General features: G+C 46.0%; 1 protein-coding gene across 4 annotated transcripts in view; it reads right to left on the bottom strand.

Moving 5' to 3' along the window:
* Nucleotides 1-1,710: 1,710 nt before the first annotated feature.
* Nucleotides 1,711-11,232, bottom strand: part of SNRK (SNF related kinase) — a gene marked incomplete at its 5' end in the record, with an annotated part of 63,627 nt that continues 54,105 nt past the window's right edge. For 3 of the 4 annotated variants that reach the window (XM_082848233.1, XM_082848235.1, XM_082848234.1), the window contains 2 exons: nt 1,788-5,646; nt 10,102-10,236. In XM_082848233.1, the coding sequence (XP_082704359.1) occupies nt 4,422-5,646; nt 10,102-10,236 (1,360 nt within the window). In that variant the 3' untranslated portion in view covers nt 1,788-4,421. The other variant, XR_014326511.1, reaches the window with a different exon arrangement.

Genomic DNA, 11,232 nt, shown 5'->3' with positions numbered 1-11,232 from the left:
CAACTACTGAAGCCTGTGCGCCTAGAGCCCGTGCTCCACAATAAGAGAAGCCACTGCAATGAGAAGCCCGCACACTGCAACAAAGAGTAGACCCCCCTCACCGCAACCAGAGAAAGCCCACGCACAGCAATGAAGACCCAATGCAGCCAAAAATAAAAATAAATAAAATATACTAAAAAAATAAAAATTACACAAAGCATGATTTCTGAACAAAACAAACTAGAAATTAGTAACAGAAACTTATGTGGAAAATCTTCAAATGCTTGGAAATTAATCACCTTTCAAAACATAGCATGATTTAGCTTTTAGAAGGATCACTCACAATGCTGAATGGAAAACAGATGAGAGAGACAAGAGGCAAAAGTGATGACACCCTTTAAGAGGCATTTTATAGTTGACCAGATAAGTGATGATGATGTTCATGGACCAGAATGTCAGGAGTGGAGGCAACGAGGTGTCAATATTTGAATGGTGAATAAGATGCGCTCATGGATTGGATGCTGGGATCAAAGAGTGAGGGTTGACACCAAGATTTTTGACTTGTGCAAAACAAATGAAGGTTTAGAGTTGTCAGTTATGAGATGGGGAACATTAGTAGGGTAAGGATTTGAGGGGGATTATGAGTTTGGGACTTGTACAAATTGAGATGCTTATCAGACACATCCAAATAGAGAAATCAAATAGGTAGTTGGAATCTGGTGTTCCTGGGAGACATGGGCTAAGTATATTTCGGGCTTCTATCAGCACATGGATGTTAAGGATCAAGAGACTGTGTGTAGATACAGAAAGGATCTAGAATCGAATCCTGCAGTACTCCAAGTTTAGTGGTTGGGAGAACGTGGAGCTAGTGGACTGAAGAGCAGCAAGGCAGAAGTAGAGTCCTGAACAACGTGAAGTTTGCAAGGAAGAGTGATCAACTCAACAAATGCTAACGTGGGACTGGAAGTGACCACGGATTAGTGTTTGTCTGGCTTAGGCTGGGCTGGGAGTTGAGGGGAAAGGGAGAATGTGCTAACAGGTACAAGGTTTCTTTTGGGGTTTATGGTAATGGTTGCACAACTCTGTCAATATACTAAAACCCACTGAATTGTACGATATAAATCAGTGAATTATGCGGTATGTGGATTACACCTGAAAGCTGTTTCTAAAAATTGACCACTGGATTGAGCACATGGAGAACACTGCTGACCTTGAGCAAAGCAGTTTTGGTGGGGTGACAGCAGCAGTGCCTGATTGGAAGGGTTCAGAGAGAGGTGAGGAGAGGAATAGAAAAATGTGGCAACAGCTAGAGAGAAAACAAAATATTTGAGGGAATAAAATCATGTCTGTTTTGTCTGCTGTTAGGAATAATCTAGTAGAGAGGCAAAGATTGACAGTGCAAAGGGAAGAAGAGAAGGACAAAGTCCTCAGGTCTGTCTCACTTAACACCTGTAAAGTCTTCAGGGGCAAGTGAAGGGACTTACCTGGAGTCACACGACCGGGAGGAAAAGCAGGGCATGTGGATACATACGAAGGTGGGAAAGAAAAGGTGGGAGCTTGGGGGCAGTTCTAACTGCTTCGGTTTACTTAACTGAGAGCGTGGTGACTGGCTGAGTGAGGAAAGCAGATAATTGGGGAAATAAAGTTTAATTAATGGGCAGTCCTGGGACCCACCTGAGACTTATGGTCACGAGTCTAAAGTGAGAACAGTCACGACTGCGTTTTTTCAGTCACATCTGGTGGTGCAGGTGCGCACACAGCACGTAGAACTTCGGTCTAACCCAGGCCGGGACTATACAGAGCTGCGTTCATAAGAAGAAACAAGATATGCGACACAGTTTATATTGCTGAACACCGATATGCCACTTTATTATCTGGACTTTTTTTTCCCATTTGTCACATACCTGTCAATGTTTACACAATGAGGAGTATCAACCAGCAGTGGAAGCAACCGACCAAATCAGCTGATAATTCTGTACCCTCTTAACACACATCAATTCTTACTTGGAAGGGACATCTTTGAGTCAGTCTCACGGCTATCCTTAAAATCAGTGTCAAGATTGTCACAACTTTAAATACAGATAGAACTGCCAGAAGTACATCATTTTATATATATATATATATGTATATATATGTATATATATATACACACATACAGAAAAATACAAGACTAATTGTTTTTCCACAATATTTAATTTACACACTACTGTAACTCTATGCAACTTCTGAAGACAGGTTAAGGGGTACAAGAAACTGTTTAGAGCAAGTAAGTCATTTGGTCCAATATTATCTTAATGTAATGGTTATTTGCTCCCTCCCTTTTATGTGATGACATACTATGACATACAACACATGCACAATCATTCACTTATGAACAAATGAGTAAGACGCCACTCAGACTAACATCTGTATACCCAGAGGGTCAACCAACCACACACAACTAGTAAGGCTATGATACAGCTATGCAGCATAAATGGTCAACACTGCTGATCCTAAAAGTGAGCACCATATATACATTTGAATATAAAAAACCACTGAAAACCAAACACATATGGGTTAGTTAAAAGGTGCCATTCCAAGGCTATACATAATCACAGGAAAAAGTATTTACATTACTTGGAAAACAGCTGCAACAAAGAGTTTATTGCCAATGCCCTTTATAAACTTCTCTCCTACGTTTAATACAGATGTTACGCTCACTATCTATGTGAACCACACATCTTATTTCTGGCCCTTTATAAGATCCCTGCTCAAGAATTTCAAGCAAATATGTTCTATGGCTTCACCCACACACCTATCCTCATAGCTCTCAATTATAAATATCACAATGAACTAGAGCTGTAGCTTAAAACGTATCTAGCCTAGGTCTAGAAAGTAAAATAAGTATTTTGACTATCATCTTTACTTAGTTTAGTAAGTATACTGTGAAATTCAGAGTTCTGAGTAAAACATATGAATCCTAAAGGAGCAGAGTCAGTGTGTACTTGGAGAAACCGTGACCAATGGAATGCTGTCCTTTGGTGCTCTGCCCACTCTGGACCAGGCAACTGTCACTGCAGAGACACGACAGGAGGCTGATGAGTGTGGGAAGGCCCTGGGGCCCAGCCACATCCTATCACCAATGTCCCTAAGTGTTGCTTTTAAGACCCCCTGGGCACAGCATGAAAAAGTAGCATCTGGTCCCCTTCCAAAATGATACTGTGTCCTACAAGATAAAAGCCACGAAAGATGATTATCTGGTCAAAAGTAGTCTTTGTACAGGAATAGTTTAAAGCAAAAGTTCTTTGATTATTGTTTTTGCAGGAAGGCAAAGTGAAAAACACTTCCAGCAAAAAAAAAAAAAAACAAAAAACAAAGCAGGCTTTGTGCATTTTTGCTTGCTTTATGTGTGAATTCTTACCCTTTTATGTATACTTTTTAATCAGCCAATTTTCATAGGTAGCTGAGCTAAAAGACGTAAAAGAATGGAAGTTAACAAGAGAGACAACCTAATTATCAAACTCCTAAAAATCATATGCCAATAATCTTTTTTTTTAATTTATGGGGTTTTGACTTTGCCAACATCTGGGTACACCTTTGCTTCTATATTAGGCCCTATAGTTTTTTCTATCTATGTGGTTATAAAGGAACTCTGGGGTGTGCCCTCCAGGAAGGAATTAACACCAAGCATCGTTTTGTTCTGTTAGACAGACACACACTCTGTAAGTAGAGTTAAGACATCATCAGTTCACTTTATCACATTACAAAATGAGATTGTCTGCTTGTGATTTACCTCTATGGGGAAGCTGCCTTATAAATCTAAGTACTTGATCTCACCTATTACAAAACAAGAAAATCTTTTTCAGTTAAATTTTAAGAGCCCAAACTGTTTTCACACTATAGCTTAAGACAAACAGGTGTGGGTATGTTGAAATCATGGTTTTAAGGTTGTCAGTGCAGACGCTCACTGTACTCTGCACAGGCCCTGGCATCTGGGGGCGCGCGGCACGCTCGCGGGCTCTCGGCCTGATGGCATCACAACGTTATTGCTTTGGTTCTGCCTCAGACACCAGAGTGTGCCTCAGATCACGGAGGTTCCATGTCACAGAAGGTCGGAGCAGGAATTTAGGTTTTTCACAAGGAAAATCATTTTTTCTCTCTCTAGGTTAAGTGCAGAACATCAAATTTCTAAGTGCTCCATTTATATTAGGTTCCAAATATACATTTTAATTTAATCCTGATCATCCACATTAAAATTATAAATGTAAAAATTACACAAGACTTTTCGGCTGGAAAAAAAAAAGGAGTGTCTAGCAGCATGCACAAAGACCATGCATTTGTCAAGTCGTCAGGCGAACAAATGAAAAAGTAATAAATAATTGCCCGCTTTAAAAGAGGAAAACCGAAAAGGGACCAGTGAAGTGAGCCGGTCTTCGCCGCTCTGAGCAGGAAGCGCACCGAGGTCAGATGACGTGGCAGCAGCTGGCCTGGCTGGAGGCGCACAGCAGCCCCTCCTTGGGGTTCCGCTGGATGTTCACAGAGATGGTCTTTTCGCACAGAGGTAGCTGGAGCACGTTGTTTTTCAGATTCTTGCTCTTTATCCGGTCCAACTCCACGGTGGTGTTCGCCACGTGGTCGGAGAAGAACTTCATGCCGCCCACGGCTGGGGCGGGCGCCGCACCGCCTGCGGAGCCGATGCACATCTTCCAGGCGGACTTCTCCTGGACCTTCACGCTGGAGAACGACAGGCTGCCCTGCGGGTCGATAATGTACTTGGCGCTCCCGTGCAGCTGGGAGCCGAGGCAGAGGCCCATGAGTTTGAGGCTCTCCACCAGCTCCCCGGCGCCGCGCGCCGCCAGCTGCGTGGACGTGGAGGAGCCGGGGCCGGCGCAGCGGCGGGCACTGCCTGACGTGCCGCCCGGGGCGCCGCCCGACCCCCCCGCGGGGCCGCCCCCGCCAGCGCTGTGCTCGCTGGGGCTGGCCTTGTCCGCGCCCCCACCGCCGCGGCTCGGCTTGCTCTGGCCGCCGCCGTCGCCCTCGCTGCCCGGGGGCCCCTCGCTGCTGTCCCGGCGGTGCCAGGAGTAGGTGAAGCCACTGTCTTTATCCAGGCGCCGGCGGCTCTCCGAGTCGTCGTCGCTGGTCTCCGAGCTGCTGCAGCTGGAGCCGCGGCCCTGACTTTTCCTGCGGTGGTAGCGTTTGTGGACCGTCCCCGGGGAAGCAATGTTCATCTTCAAGCGGCTCAGCTTGGGAGGCAGGTTCTCATCCATGTCGAACTCGTCGTCCGACTCCCCCTCCTCGAATATCTGGTTGAGGACCGGGGCGCTCTTCCTGGACGTCAGGCGGTTGGTCACGGACGGCTTGCGGCGCAGAACCACCTGTGTTGAGAGGGACATGGGCTTCTTGTCCTCCTCGTCTTCCTCTTCGTCTTCCTCCACCCGAAACAGACACTTCCGCCCACTGGCTGCGGGTTTCAGGCCGGCGGGTGGCCCCGTGGACAGCGCGGGCCCGGCCAACTCGGGGAGGTCGTCTTTCTTAGCCGAGTCACACAGGCCTTTGCTCCTGTGGCCGTTGAGAACACTGTCGGCAGCCCGAGCAGGAGACTGAGGGACAGTCGCGTGGGACAAAGGAGTGGCCGTGAGGTCATCCTCAAGGTCCTGGGGCACGTCAATTTTGGTTGGCCATGACTGCCTATGTAACAGATTGGGAAAAAAAAAAAGAAAAGCTATGTAATGGTACACAGACTTTACCCAAGTACCTTAAATAAAACTTACTGGGACAAAATACACAGGCTTTACAAAAAAAAAACAGAAAACGAAAGAGAAGAAAAGACAGCGGCCTTGCAAACCCATTCAACATCCTGTAAACATCACAAGGACACTAGAAGGGCAAATGTTACTTTGAAATGTGGTTCAGTTTATGGCTTATTGGCCAAATGAAAACTTCATCACGGTTGTCAGAAAAGGGGGCAAACGTCTTTTCTATAGAAACGTTTTATACCACAAGAAAAACCTTTTTAGAAAGTACAAGGGAGTTATCACCAAAGCAAAACCTGAACACAGGTTTTGCTCCTTCCGGTCTTAAGATCACAACCTTTGAAGGTATATTACACTGCTAATAAATTCACCTGAAATTTCCAGTCCTCCAGATTTTACTGGATGGTGTTAATAGTTGGTGTTTGCAAAAACAAATGGAAATAGTTTACTGCATTTAAATATGATACTGGAGAGGAAAGTCAGTGAATACTGGTATACATAAATCTCTTCTTCACCAATTAAAATATGCACCCTCTAAATACTTTTTTTTTTTTTTTTTTTTTGCGGTACGCGGGCCTCTCACCGCTGTGGCCTCTCCCGTTGCGGAGCACAGGCTCCGGACACGCAGGCTCAGCGGCCATGGCTCACGGGCCCAGCCCCTCCGCGGCATGTGGGATCTTCCCAGACCGGGGCACGAACCTGTGTCCCCTGCATCGGCAGGCGGACTCTCAACCACTGCGCCACCAGGGAAGCCCAATACATACATTTTTAAATGACGACACAGGAGTCCTGCATAGCAAAATCCACTGTTATTTAAACTTTGATTCTATCCCTTGATCCAGAGTCACCCAAGTAGTAAGAACACTGCTTGGTAGCCCAAGGAAGACTTTTGAAAGTGAGTTCTCCAGCCTGTTTTGAATAAACACCTTGAATTCTCAACTGCCCTCTCTGCTCAGGGGAACAGTAGATGCCAGTGACACTGAAAACAGCCACTGGTACGCTGACACTTCCATGTCACACCACTTACGTTATCCTGGACATAAAAGCCAATTTAAATCTATAGCCTTAAAAAACCCATAGGAGTTTACAGCAGACCTCCTTCCCCCAATTCGGAGCCTCCTCCTCTCTCTCAAGGATGGAGTGGGTCCGTTTGCTGGTCACTGCTTGGTAGTTTACAGAAGCTGGGTGTTCAATGATTCTGAGGTCAAGCAGCGTCTCTGGACAAGTCCTCTGTCCTCACAACACAACTGTACCAACTCCAGATGAGCCTCGGGGCCCTAGGAAACGGCACACAACATTCCTTTCAGGCTGCTCCTCAGAGAGCAGCCACCCGAAAGGTCACCCTGGCAAACGCTGGGGTCCCTGTAGTGGGAGGCAGGTGCAGACAGTGCGTCTGACCCACCAGGGCGGCAGCCAGTCCACCCGAGGGGGGCAGGGCACAGATGTGCCGGAGGCGCTTCTCTCCCCACCAACCCCAAGAGAAAGCCAAAACCACCCTCAGAACCCACCCCCAGAAACCAGATGGTTACTAAGCGCTGCAGCTGCACCACACACGCTATCTCCACTTCTGAACCAATGGCTCTTATTTATATGAGTAAATCAGATTGTTAAGCAGCTCACATTTATTAAGAACATATCTGGCCCCAACGCTGTGCTAGACTTAATGAGCACAACACTGTAAGAAGATCACGGCTTATCTTAACGAAAGATAAGAAAGACTGCTAACAAGAACTATAAACGAGTCACACTGACAGCACAGTTCACACTGAGAACTTACTAGAGCCAGCACTGTGGAGAGAGCCTGACAGCAATTAATTCATTTAATCCCACCACAATCCCATCCTCCCTTGACAGTGAAGAAATCAAAACACGGAGAGTGTAAGCAACCTGCCCAAGGCCACACGGGCTTGAAGACTGTGACATCTAGGCTGAGTTCAGTGGTTACTAAACCCCCAGAGCAGTGGCTTCACTCTGCAACCCAGGAAGCCCTCTGAATGACTGCCTATCGAATGGACGGCACCTTTGCAGTCAGGCCTCTGTGGTTTTCCTTACTTCCTAGTTTCTCTCTGGAAGGATGCGGGCACTGGTCCCACCCGTGTGGAGTTCAGCTCCCAGGACTTCACAAAGCTCTTCTAACAGAATACACGTGTTACCATCCCATGCTGGCAGGACCCAAAGAGTGTATCCGCTCTCTGGGGCTCGCTCTCCCTGACTTGACCTACCCATGCCCCACAAATGACTCTGCTGGTTAGACGCCAACCACGTTTCTGCACCCCAAGTCACTCTGACCTCAAGGCACACCCAGCAATGGAACCAAGTTAGGGTGCAGGGTTTTGACAACAAAGAGAAGGCAAGTAAGCAGACATCCACCACCTGCCAGTGGGCCCAGGGCCCCAGGAGGAGGACAGGCCCCGACAGCATCTCCACTCTGTAATCCCCAGGTGGGTAAAAGGAAAGTGCATGGAAGGCTCTGATATTTCTTTATAACTACTGTTGGCTTTGTAATTTCTATGATACAGTAAAACCAATTTAGTTCATTTACATATCTGCTCAACTTCAGATTGAGTTCCGATCTGTTCCCCTAAAAATAAAACAGTTCAATTCCAAATATTCCCTTCTCCAAAACACTGGAGTGGCTCCAGGCCTGGTGGCGCAGCATGTGGCGATGGCTCTGGAGCCACTCTTTCCCACTAGAGGGCTCGGTCCACGACTAGGTTGACCCTAACCCCTCACTGTCACTCTCCTGGTTTGTCCCATGTGCAAGGGTCCCCATGCTCCCTGGGGCCCAGTCTTCTTCCAAGCTGACACCAGACAGAGTGTCTAGTTTTCATTATGCAAGAGTATGTCCAGGATATAGATGCAGTTACCAAATTCATCTTCCCATTAAACTAGACTTCTAAATATTTAGTCTTTGGTCACCCGGGAATGTTTTCTTGTCTCTTCTCTGTTGCTCCATCCCAAATAACAACCTACACATGGCAAGGTGACTGCAAGTAATTTAAAATCCAATGGTATTCTTCCTCTTTTAAGTAGTAATTACTGTTACATATTCACACGTATATGTTTATATAGCTATGTACAAGTAGAGAATTATTTAGAACCAAGAGCATCCTTCTAGTTTTTTTAAATTTTTTTTAACTACTTATTTTATATTTATTTATTTAGGCTGCGTCGGGACTTAGTTGCAGCACACGGGATCTTCATTGCAGCATGTGGGATCTTTTGTTGCGGCGTGCAGGCTTCTCTCTAGTTGCAGCACACAGGCTCTGTAGTTATGGCATGCAGGTTCCAGAGCGTGTGGGCCCTGTAGTGTGCAGAATGCAGGCTCTCTAGTTGAGGAACGCGAGCTCAGTAGTTGTGGTGCACAGGTTTAGCTGCCCCATGGCACGTGGGACCTTAGATCCCCGACCAGGGATTGACCCTAATCCCCTGCATTGGAAGGCGGATTCCTTACCACTGGACCACCAGGGAAGTCCCTCCTTCTGTTTTTGAATCACTATAATTCCATGGATTACTTCATCTGAATAAAGATAAAGTCTAAATAAATTTTCATAATGGTGACAAAAAAAGTAACCCTTCCCAAGCTTTGATATTAAATGGAAAGCTAATATGGCAGAAGAAAAAGAGGAGAAGGAAGGTAGGGGGAGAAGAGGAGGGGGGCGGGGGGAAGGGGAGAGTTGGGAAAGGAAGGGAAGGAAAACACAGGGGAGACGAGCGCACAGTCACTGCTTTACCAAAGGTGATGTGGTGGGGAAACGTTCTCAACAATGACAGCAAACACGTGAAGCCCAGTTCAAAGCACTTCACATATATTAATTCGTTTATCCATCACCACAACCCCAAGAGGTAAACAGGATTACTACTCCCACTTCACAGGAAGCTGAGTCAGAGAGAGGTTAAGTGACCTCCCAAGATCAAGCAGCTGACCAATCAACTAGCTGATGTGATGCCGAATCCCTGAAACCCTAAGACAGCATCGTGCCACAGACATGCTCTGTATGGTTTTTAAAATTATGTCCAATACTGAGGGAAAAGCTGGCCTTGTTGCTAGAATGAAAAATTAAAGAAAATAACACATTTACACATGTCCGATCTGGAAGAGCTTAGTGAAAATAGCTGGCACGCTAGCCCGAGGCTGCGGCTTCTCCGCAGGTGTCCTTGTGGCCAAGCCAGCAACTGCAGCCCCTCTCTCCGCTAAGCCCGAGAGAGGAAGGCCTCCCTGGTGACCAGGGAGCCAGGACCCCCACTCACGTGGAGGGCCCACAGCTGGACCCTCCAGCGAGGCTGTCACCACTCTTTACACTCCCACCCCACAGACTTAGGAAACATCAAAAAAGTTCACTATTTCAAAACGTTAACTTACTAAAATCAGTGAAGATTTTTTTCTCACCTAAACTGGGCCTTGATGTTGCTAGGGCTTGCAGACCTGGTCTGTATTTCTTTCTCTTGCTTTTCCCTCAGGATCCTTTCGGCAAGCAAGAAGTAAGTGGCTGTGATGTGGTTATACCTGTTGGTTTCCAGGGCCCTGAGGAAATAAGAGAGAGGGAATATAAGCCACATTCGCAGGTTTGTTTTTTCACAAGCAGAACTGGATTTTTTTTTTTTTTTTTAAGTACAAGCAAATAAAATCTAATGACCTGGAATCTTTAAAATTACGGGGAAAAAACAACCCAACACACACACACAAATGAGAAAAAAACCTAGTAGATCATTCTTAAAGTTCTAAGTCACAACTTCATAAAAACGTTCAATTAGTAAGAAAAACCCAAAATGCTGATGGCAGCTGAGCTGGATGTTGGTTTCAGATGCACAAAATAATGAAGTTTCCAAAAATGTACACATTATTCAAAAATTTAATGTGTGTCAGTGTTTATTTCCATTACACTGGTTTACTTGCTTCCAGAAGAACTATGAAATGAGTTATATGAATGTACACTGAAGCACTAGTATCAATCAGAAAAATTAGAAAGAGCTTTTATTTTTATACTCTTTGTATTTATTGGCATTTTCCGACATGAATGAATTATTAATACATTGAAAGCATGTCATTAGCCTCTTCTTTGAATAAAATCTACGCATTCATTCATCCACCTCAAAAGTAATGCTGAGTCCATCGTCTGGCCGGCGCTGTGGTGGAGCACACAGCCTGCCTGCCCTCCTGCAGCTGGCCAGTAGTGGGACACAGGAGGAATGCCACAGAGGATCCACAAGGCCCAGAAATATGTAATTATGCTTTTCAGGACCTTTCTGTAGTTAGCGAACATATGCAATGAACACTTCGGGAGGAAACGATACAGGAGTCTCTCCTCACAAAACGGACGGTGGGGCCTCAGCTAATGGGGGCAAGTGGGGCTGAATGAGAGGTCCTAAAGGAAGAGCCCGAGGTGAAATTCGGGGCCACGATGACTTCGCAGAGTGGCTTCCTCAGCTGAGCACAGGGTAGAGCTGTGGGCTTGTGTTAAGGGGACCAACAAATGTGTCTATGAACTCAGGAATCACCCTGCAGTGAGGAGCTTCTCGT

This window comes from Leucopleurus acutus, assembly GCF_964270905.1.
Source record: "Leucopleurus acutus genome assembly, chromosome: 10".
In the NCBI taxonomy this organism is placed as follows: domain Eukaryota; kingdom Metazoa; phylum Chordata; class Mammalia; order Artiodactyla; family Delphinidae; genus Leucopleurus; species Leucopleurus acutus.
Note: the sequence above shows the minus strand (reverse complement) of the source record. Positions and strands in the feature narration are given on the sequence as shown.